Raw genomic sequence first — 20,826 nt, 5'->3', positions numbered from 1 at the left:
CAGTTCCTTAAATATTCTAGGATGTATTTCCCCAGACCCTGCCGACTTGAAAACATTTAACTTGTCTAAGCAATTCTTAACTTGTTCTCTCCCTATTTTAGCCTCAGGTCCTATCCCATTTACACTGATGTTCACTATATTAGTCATGCGATCACTGCTAGCCTTTTGGCATTTAACATGAATCTGGATACTGTGTGCCGTACTGGCCATCTCACCTCACCTGGTGTACTGCGGAATTAGTGGGGGCTCAGAGATGAAGGAGCGACAAGAATGATTTGAGTCTTGGAGAAATTCTCCCATGAGGGTCTGACCAGCCTGGTATTGTTCCCTTAGAGAGGAGATGCATTAGAGGAGACTGGTCTATAAAGTACTGAATGGGCTGGAGATGGGTGGTGGAAGCAGGAGCTCCTGTTCTCCCTGGTTCACAGCACACGGACAGTCAATGAAACTGAATGTGGGAAATTCAAACCGATCAAAGGAAATACTTTCACACACAGTGTAATTATTTTTTGGAACTCTCTGCCACAGGATGGTGTTAGGGTCAAGATCTTATCAAGATTTAAAGAGGGGCTGGGCATCTGCGTGGAGAACAGAGGAATGTACTCGTGTGTGTGAATAGTTGATGCTCAGAAGCAAGTCCTGAAAAGGACTGGCTCCAGCCCTGAGGCAGGACTTATCACCTCGTGGGCTGGATGAGATCTCAGCTGGAGCAGATGAGCCCACTTCTGCCTACTGCAAGGTTTCTTACACCTTCCGCAGAGACAAATGGTCCTGGCCCCTGTCAGACATGGGAGACTGGGCTAGATGGGTCATGGGGCTGACCCAGGCTGGCTGTCTTTATCTGTCCATCCAGCTTGATCCTTCTAATGGTTTCCTCATCCCACAAACGCTACATTATACCAACAAGGGGCTCTGTCTCCACGCTTCTCACACTGTCAGCTATGCAGGGCACAGGTACAAAGTGTGTGGTGTTTGGGGTAGGATCCACCCCAGGCTTTCTAGAGGCCACAGCCTTCCCAGAGAGCTCAGCGTGCAAAGGGCCACCGAATTCTCTGCTAAGCTGCCATGAGGAGGAGCTCCAGCAGGGTGATCATGTAGGGCTGGCACATGGCAGGGGGATCAGGCCTTCTACTGCTCCTACTACCCTGATCTGCAATCTTGTGAGAAGCACAAAGTCCGTTCTGAGTCAGGGAAAGGCTGGGAAGGGTCCCAACCCAGCTTGGCCCTGCACTGAAAATTAAATGATACAAAAATGGGGGGAGTGGTAAATAGTGAAGAGGACAGGTCACTGCTAGAGAGCGAGCTAGATCCCTTGACAACCTGGATGTGAATAAAAAATATGCATTCTAATATGGCTGTATGAGAATGTGTACATCTAGCAACAAAGAACGTAGCCACACTTACAGGATGGGGGACTCTATCCTGGGAGCAGGGACTCTATAAATATCACATGGGGAACAAATATTTAATAAGGGGCTCCTCAGTCCAGCAGAGAAATGTATAACCCGATCCAATGGCTGAACACAGACAAATTCAGGCTGGAAATAAGGTGGAAACTTTTACCAGTGAGAGTAATTAACCTTCGGAACAATTTACTGAGGGTCGAGATGGATTCTCCATCACTGGCAATCTCTCAGTCAAGATTGGCTGTTTTTCTAAAAGCTCTGCTATGGGAGTTATTGTGGGGCCGGTCTCTGGCCTGTGCTGTACGCGGGGTCAGACTAGATGATCACAATGGTCCCTTCTGGCCTGGGGAATCTATGCAAACCATCTAGTATCAGTGGCCAGGCAGTGAGCTCATCCTAACCCTCTGCTCATGATGGCATTACCTCCCAGAGACGGGTCAGAGCCACTGTCTCTATTGTGCTGAGGAGAAAGCAGTGGCATGCAGGGTTCCCTGGGAGAATGAGAGGTGGAACCCAGGACTCCTAGAGGAGACCTAGAACCCAGCCTTCCTCTCCCATAGCCAAGATCCTGGAAGCTTCCCTGCCCTCCTCTCCAAAAGCTGTGAGTGGTGCTGCCACCCCACCCACAACTCTGCTGTCTGTGGTCCGGATGCTCAGCCCCTCTTCCTTAGCCACTCCCTCACGATGCTCTCCATGCCCCTTCTCTCTTTCTTGCCAGTTGCAGTTCTCCAGGACGTTTTCTGATCACCCTGGCCCATTGGCTCCCGCTGCGTTGCCTCACTGACATCACTGTCCTACCTATGGCAATGGAGTGATGTCACAGACCCCTGGGGAGCTCTTACAGGGAGGGGTCTGAGAGACACTGGGAACAGCAACCCCAGGGCTCCTTGCTCATGGGGTTTCTGCTCTGTTGTAGGAGACACTCATACCGGACAGGGCAGGATATCGCCAACTGTGGGACCTGCCGGGACTGCGCCTGCATCATCTACAGGTAAGAGCCACCTCGCCAACCCCAGTGTGCTTGACCCCTGTCTCTGCCCCAGGCCCCTCCTCCACTCCACCCCTTCCCCCAAGGCCCCACTCCTGCCCCGCCTCTTCCTGCCCAGTTCCATCCCTCCCCCAAACATGCCACATCCTTGCTCCTCCCCCCTCCCTCCCAGCCTCCTGCACACCACAAAACCGCTGATCGCAGCAGGCGGGAGGCACGGGGAGAGAGGAGGAGGCGCTGATCTGCAGAGCTACCGGCAGACAGGAAGCACAGGGAGGGTAAGGGAAGCTGATAGGGGGGCTGCCGGTGGGTGCTTAGCATCCACCATTTTTTCCCTGTGCGTGCTCCAGCCCCGGAGCACCCACAGAGTCAGCGCCTATGAAAGTAGGGGCTGAGGAGCAATGTGCAAACAGACACAACATAACGGTTCCTCAACAGGCCCCTATGCCCCGGGGAGTCCTGGCCTGCAAGCTCCTCCCTGTGTGAGACATGGGTGAAGGACAGAGGTGCTGATGTATCCCAGGAAGGTCATTGCAGGCCTGATGCACCCAGATGGAAGAGTCCAGTGCAAGGAAATCTTGTCAGCCATAGCTGGGTCACTGGGGAATCCTAGAATGTCAGGGTTGGAAGGGACCACAGGAGGTCATCTAGTCCAACCCCCTGCTCAAAGCAGGACCAATCCCCAACTAAATCATCCCAGCCAGGGCTTTGTCAAGCTGGGTCTTAAAAACCTCAAAGGAAGGAGATTCCACGACCTCCCTAGGTAACGCATTCCAGCGCTTCACCACCCTCCTAGTGAAAAAGTTTTTCCTAATATCCAACCTAAACCTCTCCCACTGCAACTTGAGGCCATTACTCCTTGTTCTGTCATCTGCTACCACTGAGAACAGTCTTGCTCCATCCTCTTTGGAACCCCCTATCAGGTAGTTGAAAGCAGCTATCAAATCCCCCCTCATTCTTCTCTTCCGCAGACTAAACAATCCCAGTTCCCTCGGCCTCTCCTCATAAGTCATGTGCTCCAGCCCCTAATCATTTTTGTTGCCCTCCACTGGACGTTTTCCAATTTTTCCACATCCTTCTTGTAGTGTGGGGCCCAAAGCTGGACACAGTACTCCAGATGAGGCCTCACCAATGCCGAATAGAGGGGAACAATCATGTCCCTTGATCTGCTGGCAATGCTCCTACTTATACAGCCCAAAATGCTGTTAGCCTTCTTGGCAACAAGGGCACACTGTTGACTCATATCCAGCTTCTTGTCCACTGTAACCCCTAGGTCCTTTTCTGCAGAACTGCTGCCTAGCCACTCAGTCCCTAGTCTGTGGCAAGTATCAGGGGGTAGCCGTGTTAGTCTGTATCCACAAAAACAACAAGGAGTCTGGTGGCACCTTAAAGACTAACAGATTTATTTGGGCATAAGCTTTCCTGGGTAAAACACCACTTCTTCAGATGCATGGAGTGAAAATTACAGATGCAGGCATTATATAATAACACATGAAGGGAAGGGAGTTATGTCACATGTGGAGAACCAGTGAGACACGGCCAATTCGATCAGGGTGGATGTAGTCCACTCCCAATAACAGATGAGGAGGTGTCAATTCCAGGAGAGGCAAAGCTGCTTTTGTAATGAGCCAGCCACTCCCAGTCCCTATTCAAGCCCAAATTAATGGTGTTAAATTTGCAAATGAATTTTAGTTCTGCTGTTTCTCTTTGAAGTCTGTTTCTGAAGGTTTTTTGGTCAAGTATAGCTACTTTTAAATCTGTTATAGAATGTCCAGGATGATTGATGTGTTCTCCTACTGGCTTTTGTAGGTTACCACTCCTGATCTCCGATTTGTGTCCATTTATTCTTTTACGAAGGGACTGTCCAGTTTGGCCAATGTACATGGCAGAGGGGCATTGCTGGCACATGATGGCATATATAACAGTAGTAGACATGCAGGTGAATGAGCCTCTAATGTGGCTGATGTGGTTGGGTCTCTGATGGTGTCGCTAGAGTAGATATGGGGACAGAGTAGGGAATGAGGTTTGCTACGGGGATTGGTTCCTGGGTTAGTGTTTCTGTGGTGTGTAGTTGCTGGTGAGTATTTGCTTCAGGTTGGGGGGCTGTCTGTAAGCGAGCAGGACTCTGCACTTGTCCTTGTTGAACTTCATCAGATTTCTTTTGGCCCAATCCTCTAATTTGTCTAGGGCCCTCTGTATCCTATCCCTACCCTCCAGCGTATCTACCTCTCCTCCCAGTTTAGTGTCATCTGCAAACTTGCTGAGGGTGCAATCCACACCATCCTTCAGATCATTTATGAAGATATTAAAGAAAATCGGCCCCAGACCCGACCCTTGGGGCACTCCGCTTGATACCGGCTGCCAACTAGACATGGAGCCATTGATCACTACCCGTTGAGCCGGACAATTTAGCCAGCTTTCTATCCACCTTATTATCCATTCATCCAGCCCATACTTCAACTTGCTGGCAAGAATACTGTGGGAGACCGTGTCAAAAGCTCATGTTCAGCTTTGTTTGCTGCACAATATAAACCATGCTCTACGTCTCAAAGTGGGCCAGGCACACAGGATGGGTGCACACTTAGTGCACATACTCCAGTGCCTTTGTGCCCGGGGAGCTGTGCAGGGCGAGGCAAGGCCTGACACAGCAGGGGTAAGGCTATGGGCTGAGATTGAGGAGCATCGGCAGAGCTACAGTGGGATCAAATATTTGCTAACAGGCTCTTCTGTCTAGCAGACAAAGGTAAATATGATCCAGTGTCTGGAAGTTGAAGCTAGACAAATTCAGATAGGAAACTGAAACATTGCAATTAAAACAGCCCTGCAGCCCAAGCCCCAGGAGTCCGAGTCAGCAGGCATGGGAAATCCAGTGGCTGGAATGCTTGGAAGCGAGAAAAATTCAAAGTACACTAAGGCACACGTTTACGTGAGGGTAACTGGAACAACTTAGCCAGGGATATGGTGGATTCTCTCTTGCTTGGAGTCTTTAAATCAAGATTCGATGGCTCTCTTGCTACAGGATATGCTCCAGCTCAATGAACTGCTCTGGCCTGTGTTATGCAGGTCAGACTGGTTGATTATGATAGTTCCTGCTGGCTTTAAAATCTATGTCCTGTGCGTGAGGGGAGCCCATGGCTGGAATAGGGGGGCTCTGAGGTGTGAGATCGAGGGGTGCCAGTGGAGCTGCATGTCTGTTTGGGGAGCTCCCTAAGCCTCTTTCCCCTTTCACTGGCCAGCACTCTGTGCCCCTCCCATCTGACTGAGCTAAAGAGCCTTTGCTGGAAAGTGAGACTGTTGGTGAATGTCATGTGAAAGCTCTGCATGAGGAGTGACAGCCCCTTGCAAACTGTCACCTACAGCAGAGCCCCATCAGCCTGTGCTGCTTCTCTGCTATGGCAGGCACTCCCCCCGCCCCTCCAGACATGCCTCCTCCTTGGGTAATGGCTCCTAGCAGGTGGAGTGTGGGATCCCAGGGGCCCAGCTCTTAGTCCTCTGTGCCTGGGGGCAAGGGAGTGCCTGTCCCCGTCTCCCTCTTTCCCCAGGTCCAAATCAGTCCATGGCAAAGAAGCCACAAAGCCCTGAGCAAGCGGAAGGGGGAGGGAAGGGAATGGGACAGCTGCTACTTGGTCTGTGAGTGAGGGAGGGCTGGGGGACACTGTCCCCATTACCCTGTGGGAGGGGGGGTACTCTCAGCTGTTCACTGTGTATGTCAGGCTGGGTGTCCCTGTGTGTGTGGCCAAGGTTCTTTCCACGTCTGTGCACCCTGCTCTCTCTGTGCATGTGCTCATTTGATCATTAATGATGCTTATTCGGTTTGTGTCACTAAAGGCTGAATGGCACTCTGATGGGTGGGTCTCTGAGCAATGCTGTGTGCTCATGTGGGTGCATCTCTGCCTGTGTGTATGCCTCTGCCCCCACCTCTCTTTGCATACAGGACTCTGTCTCCTCCACAGCTGTGGGCGGGCGTCTCTCCCTGCTGCAGTGTGCATGTCTCTCTTTGGAGGTGCCTTGTTGTGCATCTCTTGCTCTGTGCTTGCTTACACCAGAGCTGACAGCAAATTCCTCCTGTATCGCTAGTGGGGGATTTCAGTGCTAACGGGGATTGACTGGTCTGTCTCCGTGGGCACTGTGACTGGGAGAGATGTCACAGCTGAGGGAGGTGGATTGTATAACTGTTGTCTCTGACTGTGGACTCCCTCTGGGCTTAGCTGCCACCCACATGATGAACAAAGTGCTCTAGCAGGACCCATACAGGCACAAGGCAACAGACACTAAAACAGCGTCATGCCTGGACCCTGTGACCTTTTCCAGACGCTGAGAGTCTGGTTCTGTTGCAAGGAACGTTGGGCGACTGAGACTGTACAGAGGAGACATCAGGGTAAGGTGCAGGCTGGGTAAGTGGAGATCAGTGCAATAGCTGAGGGTTAATGGTGGAGTCCCTGCCGGCTCTGCCAACAAGTCAGTGCTCCTACTGCAACTGAGGGAGACGGGCATTCCCTCTGGCCACTACAGAGCTCCGTTCCTCAAGCCCCTGGCGTACAGTGGGAAAGGCTCATTCTGTTATTATGGACAGGTTTCAGAGTAACAGCCGTGTTAGTCTGTATTCGCAAAAAGAAAAGGAGGACTTGTGGCACCTTAGAGACTAACCAATTTATTTGAACATAAGCTCGAAAGCGCATGCTCAAATAAATTGGTTAGTCTCTAAGGTGCCACAAGTACTCCTTTTCTGTTATTATTGGCATCACTTAGATCAAGGTCCCACGGTGCTAGGCGCAGCACAGATTGCCCCTGCCCTGCAGAGCTCACAGTCACGTAGAAAAGACACGCACAGGAACAGGGCTAACGCTCCTTGAGGCCCAGAGAGAGAATGCCTTCCCCACAGTCACATGGGGGAACAGAATGCAGGTCTCCTGCTAACAGCAGCCATTCTTCCATTGCCTGTAGATAGAACAATGGCTCTGATCCGCTGTGAGACAGCAAGATTCAATTCCTTAAGGGGAAGAGCATCCGGGGGCAGCTTTTGGGGTGGATCAGCCAGAGCATGGGGTGTGCAAACCTCCCTTCAATCATTAGGACATACATTAACCCTTTACACACCGCTCTCGCAGCCTTCTTTACATCGGGGCCTAGTGACACCAGGAATGTGCTGCCCCAGGGGCCATAAGGCCAGAGGAAGAATTCCTTCTCGCTCCATTCTTATTTGACTCCCCAAAGGAGCAGGGCAGGGACCTGGCTTCTCTCACTGTGGCAAGTTTCCATCCTGCCCTGGAGTACAGAAGGGATGTTAGGCAGAGGTCTACTGCCTAAAAGCCCGCATTCCTGCTTCCCCAGCCAGGGTGATATGAGGAGGGGAGGCACCATGTTACCTCAGTCCCCAGCACCTACCAAAGCAGTGAGTAGATGCTCCCTTTTACATGCCTAATTTCTCTGATTTTTCTGCCTCACTCGAGCTCCCTTGTTGTAAACAGGTGTTTAGCGAGAGGGCTGGTGGAGCCATGTTTGACTGTGAGAGGGCCTTGTTTCTGAGACGGGCTGGAAGATATGATAGGCTGAAAGGGGCTCAGGCTCAGCACTGAAGCCTTCTTCCACCACTCTCCTAGTGAAAACGTTTTTCCTAATATCCAACCTAAACCTCCCCCACTGCAACTTGAGACCATTACTCCTCGTTCTGTCATCCGCTACCACTGAGAACAGTCTAGATCCATGCTCTGGTGCTTTCCTTTTAGATTGAGCGAGGGAGTACAGCTTCCTGGGCACAGTGCATGGCCCAGGTAAGCCTTTGCTGATGGGCGAAGGTTTGCTGGGGTGGAGTGGTGGTTCGACGGACCCTGATCACACATTCATATAGAATAACTGTCTGTTATAACTGTGCATCCCCTCAAAGGTTAGAGTTGCTTTCTAGCTCTGGTGCGTGCTGCTGTGGCTAACCCCAGAGTTGTGGGTGAGTGATCCTTGGGGATAGTCTGGACAGTCAGAAAAGTTTCTGAAGCACTTTGGGACCCAGTGGGAGAAAAGTTGTTCTATAAATGACTTAATTAGTTAATGTACGTCAGGATCTTTGAGGACAGACTGCTGACTGTTACTCTCATGTAAGCTCATTAGTGTTCCATGGGGCTGAAATCATTCCCATCTGACATCAGCTCAGCAGCTGGTGGGAAATGTGTTGATGTCTCAGGCCAGTGCAGGTGTCCACATCATAAAAGCCCCCAGCCCAGCTTGTTAACAGTCTCAGCTGAGACTGAGGCCTGAAGGGGCATGGACACTAAACTCCCCTGGCAAGGTGGATCCTGGCAGGGCAGGGCAGGGCAGGGGTAGCTTGTGGAAAGAGGACTCCACGACTGATTGTCCTTGAATTATTATTGTATGAAATAGGAAAAGGAGGACTTGTGGCACCTTAGAGACGAACCAATTTATTTGAACATAAGCTTTCGTGAGCTACAGCTCACTTCGTCGGATGCATCCGACGAAGTGAGCTGCAGCTCACGAAAGCTTATGCTCAAATAAATTGGTTCATCTCTAAGGGTGCCACAAGTCCTCCTGTTCTTTTTGCGGATACAGACTAACACGGCTGCTGCTCTGAAACCTATTGTATGAAATGTTTCTTAATATTTTCTTCTTTGTTCTGTGTCTTCCACAGTGTCGAACATGATTTTCGGCAGCAGGAAGGCCGCTTCCAGAGGGTGCTGAGCAGCATTGAGAGTGAGTCAAGGCAAAGCTCCCCCACGATAGCCCGGGCCACCACACCGACTTGGCAAGAGCTGTCCCCGATACCGAAGCTGCCTGCAAAACTGGACTCCAAAAAATCCAGGCGCAAATGTTTCTGGTTCCTGTGACCCATGGTGCTGCCTGAGGGGGGATGCAAAGGCCACATCACCAAGGCAAGAGGACATGCGTGAGGTCCCCACTGCCAAAGAGACGTTCTATTGCTGACACACCAAGCACTCTGTTCCTTTCTCTCCCTCTCTCTGAGTCTAGGGTTTGGGTAGCACCAGCTTTTGTATTCTTACCTCTCCCCTGTTTGACATGCTAAGGCCCCTGTGTAAATAACGGGCAGGAGGCGGAACACCACTGCACTTAATGAGAAATCAATAAACTCTAGGGAGACGCTATTTTCACTACACAGGCTCTTGCCAGCAAGTTTTTGTTCTTAAAAAGGCAGTGATTGGCTCCTGCTGTTTGGAGTATTTGGGGGTGCAATTAACAAAGAAGGCATGGAGATAACACTCCCTGCATGCACCCAGGGTGTCACTGCCATCATGGTAAACATGCTGAAAGCTGCTGGAGTTTTGTCTACACTAGGGCTCCCTTCAGTGTAGCTGAACGGCTGGTTAACACCCCTGCCTCCATCTCTGATCTCCAGGGGCAGGCACCCCCAGCATTTCCAATCTCTGTAGCTCTGACATCAGGCTACATCTCCCCTTTCCCTGTGTAATGAAAAGCGCATTTCTACGGCATGGCTCCCCACAGAACAGCCAGCAGCTGCCTTTCAATCACTTCAGTGTATCAAAAGTACCTGGAGGTTTGTCACTTCCAGGCTCAGAGTTCAGTGGCGACTGTTTCAGCTGCCTAATGAGAGGCCCTGCAATTGTGTTTTACACACAGAAAAGTTGGGGGCCTGTGTTACAAGTTCTCCTCAGCATAGCACCATTCCCCTTCACCCCAATGGTCATCAAGTGTCCCACCCCAGTCTGGCTTGCTGTCCAGGTGACAGGGTAACTAAGTCCTCTGCATTCTGGGTTGAGAGCACCTTCTTATAGCCTTGATTTCTGAAATCACGAGTTGCAGGGATTATCAGAGAGCTGCAGCTCCTGCTGATTCGCAACCACTGCCGTCAGGACCTGAAGGCACAAAGAGCCTCGCCAAATACAGCACAGTGTGAAGCTTTCTCCATGCTATGTGCGCATCGCAAGATCTTGATACTCAAAGGGGACAGGTTACGCATGGGGGAACCTGACCTTTGAGTTTCCTGGATCAGTCGGTTGGCAGGGGGATGCAGCTATTGGGAGAAAGGCCAACACTGGAAACTGGAGGAAGCTGGTACGTAGGCAAGTGCCAGTGAATGAGCCCTGGGTTCTCACCTGTTCAGAAATCTGAGACTCATTCACGCACTTTACATTCCTCAGAATTCTGCAGAGCCTGCTAATGAAAGGGCAGATAGTACCAGTGGGGATGTGCGCACCTGCCTGCTGTGGGCATAGCTGAGACCAGCCCAACTCATTTCACACCACCAGTTCTGATCACTTGTGACCTGCTACCTCTAATCAGAAGCACTGTGGTATTGAGTCCGGATGGGGAGGGGAAGCCAAACCTAGAAGTTATACTCTCCGTCCCACATGCAGCTGGCTCGCAGGGAAGGAAGTTGAGGGCTCCCTGGCTGCAGGATTCACTGACTAATTACAAGAAAGCAATTAGCAGCTCAAATATTCCAGCTTTTTCAAGGCTGCCCATGAGAGGAGAAATGCAATGTCAGTTTAATGAGGGTCCCAGATCAAAGAGGGCTGGAAGCAGCCAGTGGGCGACATCAGCATGCTGAGCACGGCACAGAAAACACTCCCTAATGCTCCACACAACGTCAGCAAGATGTTGCCGTACTCAGAAAAGCCAACCTGGAGCTGCACAAAGGCTAGGAGAGTGGGAAAAGAGAGGGCTCTACAGAAATCCCATGAGGCTGAGAGCAGCACAAAGGCCTCTGAATGATACTGTCTGTGCATGACAACGGGCTGGAAGGGAGGCTGGGCCCCAAGAAGGCCTCAGAATTCAATACCCATTGAAGTCAATGGCAGCTGCTGGTCTCCTGTAGGGGGACACTTGGCTCCAGCAGCAAAGACAGAATTTATCTCATTGAAGGTTTCAGAGTAACAGCCGTGTTAGTCTGTATTCGCAAAAAGAAAAGGAGTACTTGTGGCACCTTAGAGACTAACCAGTTTATTTGAGCATGAGCTTTCGTGAGCTACAGCTCACTTCATCAGAACATTTGAAGTCTCAGCATTTCAGGTGTCTGAGACTTGCTATGGCCAATGCACTGTTCACTGTCAACCCCAACCCCAAGCCTGGACAATTCCTGTGAGGGAAGGATCACAAACCCAGTCAAGAAGAGACTGGGATCCATGCAAGCTCCAGGTTACACCCATCTGAAACAGACTAAGGAGCTCAGCAGAGAATTTGCATGGGTCTGCTGGAATTGATATAACACTAACCCACCCTGAGCCTTCTGCCCTTAACCCACGTCCGTCTGCCCTGAACTACAACATATGTCTCGCCATATGACCTTAACCCACCAGGAACCCTATTTATTTTGGATGGAACCATTTTTGCCCTTCTCACCCTGTGTGGCACGGATGAGGGGAAGCTTAGATCTCTGGTGTGGGGTTAAGTAGCCAGGAAACTCCAGCTGCATGGTTCATAAGTCCCAGCACTCCGGAAGGCAAGAGCTTCCTTTGGCCTGCAGGCTTTGTGAGCATCCATTAGCAGTTTTTCCTTAGAAGCAGATGACCAGGTCACAGCTGAGAGGTTCTCGGTACCTTGTATCCCCCTCCCCGTTACGCAGCTGCTGAGAGGGTCCCATGGGTGCCTATGTTCAGGGTGCTTGTGGGCCTTGGTCAGATCGTTCACCTGGGATGTATTGGGCACCAGGACAGGATGGCAGGTCCCTGGCTTTGGCATCTAAATCAGTGAAGCTTTTAGCTTGTGCAGTTTCACAATCCCCTACAGCCAACAGAGGCTTCACAAGGAGGCAACATCCCTAGCCAAATGATTATTCTGTTGTGCTCTGGATGAGCAGGTCAGATACCTGGGTGAGGATAGGCATTTCCTAAGGGGGGTGGGATGGGGGCTCTGAGAGGTGTACCCGTGTGGCTGGGGTCACCGGACAGGCCAGCATGGGAAACAGAGACACTCGGGTGTACCAGAGAACAGAGCCAGGGGCTGCTGGGGGACAGTGCAAACAGATGTTCCCTCATGGCATGGGGAGCTAGGGCTCTGAGGGAAGGGGGCAGAAAGTGATCACAGAGCTGTCCCTGGGCTTCTTTCCCTCATGCCCCCATCTGCTTCCCATTACACACAGGTTCAATGACGCTGACAAGGACTATGGGTCAGTTTGGCTCTGTGCTCATAAGAAGCTTCCAAACCCCTGGAGTACACACAACAGAGCTGGAAATCGCACTTGCAACAACAGGCTCTGGGAAGATGTTGACTGTTGCTCACCCCCTAGGAACAGCCAGTCATGAAGCAGCCCTGCACCTCTGCGTGGAGCCAGGGAGTACAGAGGCAGCATATAGCTGATAAGTCAGGCCAAAACAGCTACCAGACAGCATTTCTGAAACTCAGATGGTTCAGGTCTTGGCAAAGATTCAAGTGGAGATGTCTGGGATCAGGTCAAAGGGTTAGATTCTCTTTGTACTGAAACTGGTCTCTAACTACCTCATCCAGTGTTCCTCATTACTACTATTATAAATTATGCATGTAGCTCCATTACCGCTCCTTTCTGCCCTCACTTCCCTAGGATGCCAAAATACACCACCCAAAAGCAAGGGTAACAAAAAACGTAATGCTAGTGAGCTCAAATCCTACCGGATCCCCACCAAGCCTCCTTCACTCGCTTGGATCCCACACTCTAAAGGTCCTTGTCACAGACCGTCAGGTTCAGAGCTATAATCTCTCCCCCTCCGCAAAAGCGCTGGAGAGAAGGGTATGAAAGGAGATGCTATGACCAGCTGGGCCACACCCCGTCTGCCTCATTTACAACACTGACACAATGCCTGAGGGCAGAACTGGATACAGAATAGCTTAGCTAAGCAACTGTCCATAAGGCCATTACCCCCAAGGTCAGAGAGGAGCATGTAGGACTGAATCCGCAATCTATTTAGCAAGCAAAGCCACTTAAGGATGAGCAAGAGACAGTGCTGGTGATCTGGAGCTGGAAGAGCTTCCTCACCCATTGTGTCAGGCAAGCCAATGAGAGCTCTCCTGAGAAACTGCACAGATTATGCCAGGAAAACAGCCCATCCACACTGCAGCAGTGAAGTGATTCTAGTGAAGGGAGTCTGAGCCTGCCAATTGTGAGAGGCTCGCTGAAGAGGGGGATATCTCAAAATATACGCTTGAAACCCATCTCAGGATCAAACAAAAACCATTAAAGAGCAGAGCCTTGTTCACTCCTTGAACCATGGGGTCAGACTGAACTAGTAACTCTCTGAGCAGGTGTCTTACTACTTGCTACAGTAGCTCCCGGAATTAAGGTGCTAACTCACAGGGATCAGTGTAACAGCAGCACAGAGTCCTGGGCATGTCTATCCAAACATCCCGCCAAGGAGCTGCCAGCAGCCTGAACATGCACAGACCTGAGCAGAGCGACCTGCTGGAGAGATCCTCAGGCAGACTCCAAACAGAGAACGTAGCAGAGCCAGAGGCTCAGTGAGCCTCACAGCACCACTCTGCCATGCCCGTCACTCCAGATTCGCTGCCTCCAGCAGCACTTGTCAGTGAGAACCAAGAACGGGAGGACAACACTGTCCTCAGATCCCAGCAGGCCCCTCCACTGAGAGGCGAGCTGAGCTTCAGCCGCCATTGCTCCTCTACACTATTGGTTTACAGTCATCCCCACTGACTTCCCGCTGCCGCAAGAGCGTCACTGTCAGCAGGACACAGAGCGTAGACCCAGCGGTTTGCAGTCTGGGCAGTCCCCCTTGGGCTAAGCTGCCGTGCACTAACTCCCTGTTATTCCAGTTTCCCCAGACTCGCATTCAGCCCCTGGTTTCTAACCCCTGCCCTGGCCCCTGCCCAGTGGGACTGATTTATCTCTAGCCAATTTATCAAGTTTCAGAGTAACAGCCGTGTTAGTCTGTATTCCAAAAAGAAAAGGAGTACTCCTTTTCTTTTTGCAAAGACAGACTAACACGGCTGTTACTCTGAAATCTCCCTACAATGTGCATGATAATCAAGGTGGGCCATTTCCAGCACAAATCCAGGTTTTCTCACCCCACCCCCACCCCCATACACACACAAACTCACTCTCCTGCTGGTAATAGCTCATCCAAAGTGACCACTCTCCCTACAATGTGCATTATAATCAAGGTGGGCCATTTCCAGCACAAATCCAGGTTTTCTCACCCCCCCCCCACACAAACTCACTCTCCTGCTGGCAATAGCTCATCCAAACTGACCACTCTCCTTACAATGTGCATGATAATCAAGGTGGGCCATTTCCAGCATAAATCCAAGTTTAACCAGAATGTCGGGGGGGGGGGGGGGGTAGAAAAAAACAAGGGGAAATAGGCTACCTTGCATAATGACTTAGCCACTCCCAGTCTCTATTTAAGCCTAAATTAATAGTATCCAATTTGCAAATGAATTCCAATTCAGCAGTTTCTCGCTGGAGTCTGGATTTGAAGTTTTTTTTGTTTTAAGATAGCGACCTTCATGTCTGTGATTGCGTGACCAGAGAGATTGAAGTGTTCTCCGACTGGTTTATGAATGTTATAATTCTTGACATCTGATTTGTGTCCATTTATTCTTTTACGTAGAGATTGTTCAGTTTGACCAATGTACATGGCAGAGGGGCATTGCTGGCACATGATGGCATAGATCACATTGGTGGATGTGCATGTGAACGAGCCTCTGATAGTGTGGCTGATGTTATTAGGCCCTTTGATGGTGTCCCCTGAATAGATATGTGGGCACAGTTGGCAACGGGCTTTGTTGCAAGGATAGGTTCCTGGGTTAGTGGTTCTGTTGTGTGGTACGTGGTTGTTGGTGAGTATTTGCTTCAGGTTGGGGGGCTGTCTGTAGGCAAGGACTGGCCTGTCTCCCAAGATTTGAGAGAGTGTTGGGTCATCCTTCAGGATAGGTTGTAGATCCTTAATAATGCGTTGGAGGGGTTTTAGTTGGGGGCTGAAGGTGACGGCTAGTGGCGTTCTGTTATTTTCTTTGTTAGGCCTATCCTGTAGTAGGTGACGTCTGGGAACTCTTCTGGCTCTATCAATCTGTTTCTTCACTTCCGCAGGTGGGTATTGTAGTTGTAAGAATGCTTGATAGAGATCTGGTAGGTGTTTGTCTCTGTCTGAGGGGTTGGAGCAAATGCGGTTGTATCGCAGAGCTTGGCTGTAGACGATGGATCGTGTGGTGTGGTCAGGGTGAAAGCTGGAGGCATGCAGGTAGGAATAGCGGTCAGTAGGTTTCCGGTATAGGGTGGTGTTTATGTGACCATTGTTTATTAGCACTGTAGTGTCCAGGAAGTGGATCTCTTGTGTGGACTGGACCAGGCTGAGGTTGATGGTGGGATGGAAATTGTTGAAATCATGGTGGAATTCCTCAAGGGCTTCTTTTCCATGGGTCCAGATGATGCAGATGTCATCAATGTAGCGCAAGTAGAGTAGGGGCGTTAGGGGACGAGAGCTGAGGAAGCGTTGTTCTAAGTCAGCCATAAAAATGTTGGCATACTGTGGGGCCATGCGGGTACCCATAGCAGTGCCGCTGATCTGAAGGTATACATTTATCAAGTTCTTTCTTCATTTTGAACCCCTCCCCCACCTGCTGGCACATCAGATCTGCTCCCCACATCAAGGCACTGGCTAACCAAGTGAGCCATGGGGCCATCTTGCCTCGTAGCTCCTCACCTACTTGATTAGGCCATTGCACCAAATAGTCCAGCCGGGCCCTAACTCTGAAGCATCATTTGAGCAGCACTGTGCTCCAGGGTACGTCTATGCAGCCCATGAAAGCAAGGCTCTCATTCAGCCCAGGTCAACGGACGCGGGCTAGCGGGGCTCCCAGCAGTGCTCTGAAATAGCTGAGCCGATAACCATCTGAGGCTGCGGCTCAGGCTGGAGCCTGGACTCTGAAGCCTAGGAAGCGGGGGTGGGCCTCAGAGCCTGAGCCACTGGATAGACATACCCAGGATTCTGCAAAGCACTCCCTACTCAGCTATTTCTAGAGCATGAGCCCCAGGAGCCCAAGTCTGTTGCCCAACGCTGGGAGGCTTGCACCCACTGGCTGTGTGGACAGAGACTCTATGACCAGCTGATGCCCTGAACCCTGAGATTTAATCCGCTCTGCATTCTTGGCATGCAGAACTCCAAACCGGACAGTCTCTATGCAAAAAAATAAATGGACACAAATCAGACATCAAGAATTGTAACATTCAAAAACCAGCAGGAGAACACTTCAATCTCCCTGGACACTCAACAACAGACGTAAAAGTGGCAATTCTTCAACAACAAAACTTCAAAAACAGACTCCAACGAGAAACTGCAGAACTGGAATTAATTTCCAAACTGGACACCATCAAATTAGGTCTGAATACAGACTGGGAGTGGATGGGTCACTACAAAAACTAATTTCCCTCTCCTGATACCCACATCTTCTTGTCAACTGTTTGAAATTGGCCACCTTGATTGCATTGGCTTCATTAGCACTACAAAAGTGATTTTCCCTCCCTTGGTATTCACCCCTTTTGAATAGGCCACTTCCACCTTAACTGAATTGGCTTGTTAGCACTGACCCCTCTCTTGGTAAGGCAACTCCCATCTTTTCATGTGCTGTGTATTTATACTTGTCTACTGTATTTTCCACTCCATGCATCTGATGAAATGGGTTTTAGCCCACAAAAGCTTATGCCCAAATAAATTGGTTAGTCTCTAAGGTGCCACAAGGACTCCTCGTTGTTTTTACAGACTAACACGGCTACCACTCTGAAGCAGAACTCCAATGGTGATTCAGGCCCAGCAAGTAAACCTTGTTCCTGGAAGGAGCCCAGCTCCCTTCACCTGTCCTCAGAACTCACATTCTTCAACCTCGGGATGTCCCTACGGCCCCACCTCCACAGAAGGAACCTCCCACTACGAGATGAGGCCCAGCCGTCTGCCAGCACCCCATGAGGGTCGACCCAGGACTCCACCCTGCCACAGTATCTGCTCCTACCATGAATTCCCCATGTGCCTTGTTCGGTCTTGGGCTGATGGATTTTCCAGGGGTTCTGTGTAACACCGAGAGCCTCATCCTGACCAAGCTGCTGCAGGATGAATAGCACCAATAGCAGGGGACTCTCATGAGAAGCTCTTACCACCCCACCTCTTACCACCCCAGCACACTCTTTTGCACTCACCAGGGCCCGTTCAGGGGCCAGGCTCACTCCAAGATGCCTGCAGCCCCCCAGAACCGCACAGAGCAAGCAGTGGTACTCACTCTTAGGTCGTGCTCCTGGTCGAGGACAATCACCCTGCGATTGACAGTGCGCAGCAGCTGCTCCAGAATCATCTGCACATGCCCCTTCACCTTCCTCTGAAAGGCAAGACACACGTCATGTCCAGAGTCCGGGCAGCCCTGCCCTGGTCTCACTCCTGGGATCACCATGCAGGAGACAGAAAGGGAGGTCACCTGGCAGTTATACTCCTTTGCATGGTGAGTACTCAGAGTGCCCCAGGGGCTGTGTCAAACGCAGCTTTGGCACTGTAAAAGGGACCTCCCCCAGCAATGGCAGCAGCCGGACAGACAGCACAAGAGGAATCATGCAGGTGGCCCCACTCACAGCTGGGAGGGGCTGCTCAAAGGGCAACTCAGCCCGCATTTGAGAGCTGGGACTAAAGCACGGAATTCTCTCTCCACACCTTAGAAACAGATGACTGCTCGCTCCTAAGCTACTGGCTGACCTCGTGCACCCACATAAGAACATAAAAGAGTGGCCAGACTGGGTCAGACCAATGGTCCATCTAGCCCAGGGGTGGCCAACCTGTGGCTCCAGAGCCACATGGGCTCTTCAGAAGTTAATAGGTGGCTCCTTGTCTAGGCACCGACTCCGGGGCTGGATCTACAGGCACCAACTTTCCAGTGTGCCGGGGAGCGCTCACTGCTCAGCCCCTGGCTCTGCCACAGGCCCTGCCCCCACTCCACCCCTTCCCGCCCCCTCCCCTGAGCCTGCCGTGCCCTCGCTGCTTCACATCTGCCACCACTGAGAACAGCCGAGCTCCATCCTCTTTCGAACCCCCCTTCAGGTAGTTGAAGGCTGCTATGAAATCCCCCCTCACTTTAAATAACCCCAGTTAGGATGGAAGAATCCCATACACTGCCACAGGCTGGGGACCAACTGGCTAAGCAGCAGTTCTGCGGAAAAGGACCTGGGGGTGACAGTGGACGAGAAGCTGGATAGGAGTCAACAGTGTGTCCTTGTTGCCAAGAAGGCCAATGGCATTTTGGGCTGCATTAGTAGGAGCATTGCCAGCGTATCAAGGGAAGTGATTATTTCTCTCCATTTGGCACTGGTGAGGCCACATCTGGAGTATTGCTGTTCTCAGTGGAGCAGGAGGCTGTTCTCAGTGGGGGCAGATGACAGAACGAGGAGTAATGGTCTCCAGTTGCAGTGGGGGAGGTCTAGGTTGGATATGAGGAAACACTATTTCACTAGGAGGGTGGTGAAGTACTAGAATGTGTTCCCTAGGGAGGTGGTGGAATCTCCTTCCTTAAAGGTTTTTAAGGCCTGGCTTGACAAAGCCCTGGCTGGGATGATTGAGTTGGGGTTGGTCCTGCTTTGAGCTGGGGGTTGGACTAGATGACCTCCTGAGGTCTCTTCCAACCCGAAGATTCTGTGATTCTATGACATGTGACAGGTTTCAGAGTAACAGCTGTGTTAGTCTGTATTTGCAAAAAGAAAAGGAGTACTTGTGGCACCTTAGAGACTAACCAATTTATTTGAGCATAAGCTTTCGTGAGCTACAGCTCACTTCATCGGATGCATGAAGATGCATCATCGGATACTTCATCGGATGCATGTGAAGTACTCCAAATTCTTGACACACAGAAAATGACAATGTTGCCTCCCAGTCTATCTGATAAATATCTATGAATTATGATTTATTCAGAGATACTGTATCAAGAAGGTTTCAAATAATCCCAGAGTAATATTGCCTAAAATTTAGAAACATCAAAAAACATGATAAAATAAGTCATGGGAAATAAATTTATAAAATGTGTGATCATTTAAGGAAATGGATGAGATATAAAGAGGCAGAGGACTATGAAAATTTGCTATACCTATTTAGCCAAGAGAAGTTCTTTGATGCCTGGGGCTGTCTGAAGTAAGAGCTGCAGTGTGGGATAAATCCCCAGCGACTAAAAGATGCAGCCCATGCAGCTGATCTATTTGTGCAAGTGAGGCCATTTGTGAAGCGCAGGTCTGAGGAATGGGAAACACCCAGCGTAAAGGGGGGGCTCCCGCTTTGTCCCAAGTGAGGGGTTGGGTCTGAGCCCCTACCACCCCGGAAATGGTTGCCTCAAGGTTCCCGGCCCAGAGTGATGGCCTGAGAAGGCGTTATTTGTGTAAATCAACTCAACACCTGAGGAAGCAGTGTGCTTTGTATGTGGAATCCAGGCAGGGATGCCTGCGGTGATCACAGGTAATTGTCTGTTCTGCACTGTGACACTACATCCCATATTCTCCATAGAGATATTCCTATGATATGAATATGGCATAACTAAGATGTGCTTTAGGCAAGATGGGTCATGTGATGTATCATTGGAAAGGTTCTGATTTACTGAATGTGATTATCCCATTAAAAGGCTGACAAAGGAGGTGCTGTTGTCATCATGAATAGGTCGGAATATGAACAAGAGGCTGCTCGGCAGCTCTCCAACACGAGTTTCTACAAGCCATTACCCTATGATCCCACTGAGAGTTACCAAAAGCAACTACAGCATATGCTCAAGAAACTTCCTGAAAAAGCACAAGATCAAATCCGCACAGACACACCCCTGGAACCCCGACCTGGGATATTCTATCTACTACCCAAGATCCATAAACCTGGAACTCCTGGGCGCCCCATCATTTCAGGCATTGGCACCCTGACAGCAGGATTGTCTGGCTATGTAGACTCCCTCCTCAGGCCCTACGCTACCAGCACTCCCAGCTACCTTCGAGACACCACTGACTTCCTGAGGAAACTTCAATCCATCGGTGATCTTCCTGATAACACCATCCTGGCCACTATGGATGTAGAAGCCCTCTACACCAACATTCCACACAAAGATGGACTACAAGCCGTCAGGAACACTATCCCCGATAATGTCACGGCTAACCTGGTGGCTGAACTTTGTGACTTTGTCCTTACCCATAACTATTTCACATTTGGGGACAATGTATACCTTCAGATCAGCGGCACTGCTATGGGTACCCGCATGGCCCCACAGTATGCCAACATCTTTATGGCTGATTTAGAACAACGCTTCCTCAGCTCTCGTCCCCTAAAGCCCCTACTCTACTTGCGCTATATTGATGACATCTTCATCATCTGGACCCATGGAAAAGAAGCCCTTGAGGAATTCCACCATGATTTCAACAATTTCCATCCCACCATCAACCTCAGCCTGGTCCAGTCCACACAAGAGATCCACTTCCTGGACACTACAGTGCTAATAAACAATGGTCACATAAACACCACCCTATAC

At 50.5% G+C, this 20,826-nt stretch overlaps 2 protein-coding genes across 3 annotated transcripts in view; one reads left to right on the top strand and one right to left on the bottom strand.

Moving 5' to 3' along the window:
• LOC144264380 (uncharacterized) overlaps positions 1-9,514 on the top strand; it is a 35,162-nt gene extending 25,648 nt beyond the window's left edge. The window contains exons 3-4 of one of the 2 annotated variants that reach the window (XM_077816135.1): positions 2,323-2,397; positions 9,032-9,514. In XM_077816135.1, coding sequence (XP_077672261.1) covers positions 2,323-2,397; positions 9,032-9,227 — 271 coding nt within the window. In that variant the 3' untranslated portion in view covers positions 9,228-9,514. The remainder of the gene's footprint in view (positions 1-2,322; positions 2,398-9,031) is intronic. The other variant, XM_077816136.1, reaches the window with a different exon arrangement.
• The window catches only part of LOC144264379 (dedicator of cytokinesis protein 2-like), a 336,931-nt gene that overhangs the window by 125,716 nt on the left and 190,389 nt on the right, over positions 1-20,826 (bottom strand). The window contains exon 28 of the mRNA XM_077816134.1: positions 17,575-17,670. Coding sequence (XP_077672260.1) covers positions 17,575-17,670 — 96 coding nt within the window. The remainder of the gene's footprint in view (positions 1-17,574; positions 17,671-20,826) is intronic.

This window comes from Eretmochelys imbricata, chromosome 4 (genome assembly GCF_965152235.1).
Source record: "Eretmochelys imbricata isolate rEreImb1 chromosome 4, rEreImb1.hap1, whole genome shotgun sequence".
NCBI lineage: Eukaryota > Metazoa > Chordata > Testudines > Cheloniidae > Eretmochelys > Eretmochelys imbricata.
The sequence above is the reverse complement of the archived record's forward strand: the minus strand, read 5'-3'. Positions and strand labels throughout refer to the sequence as shown.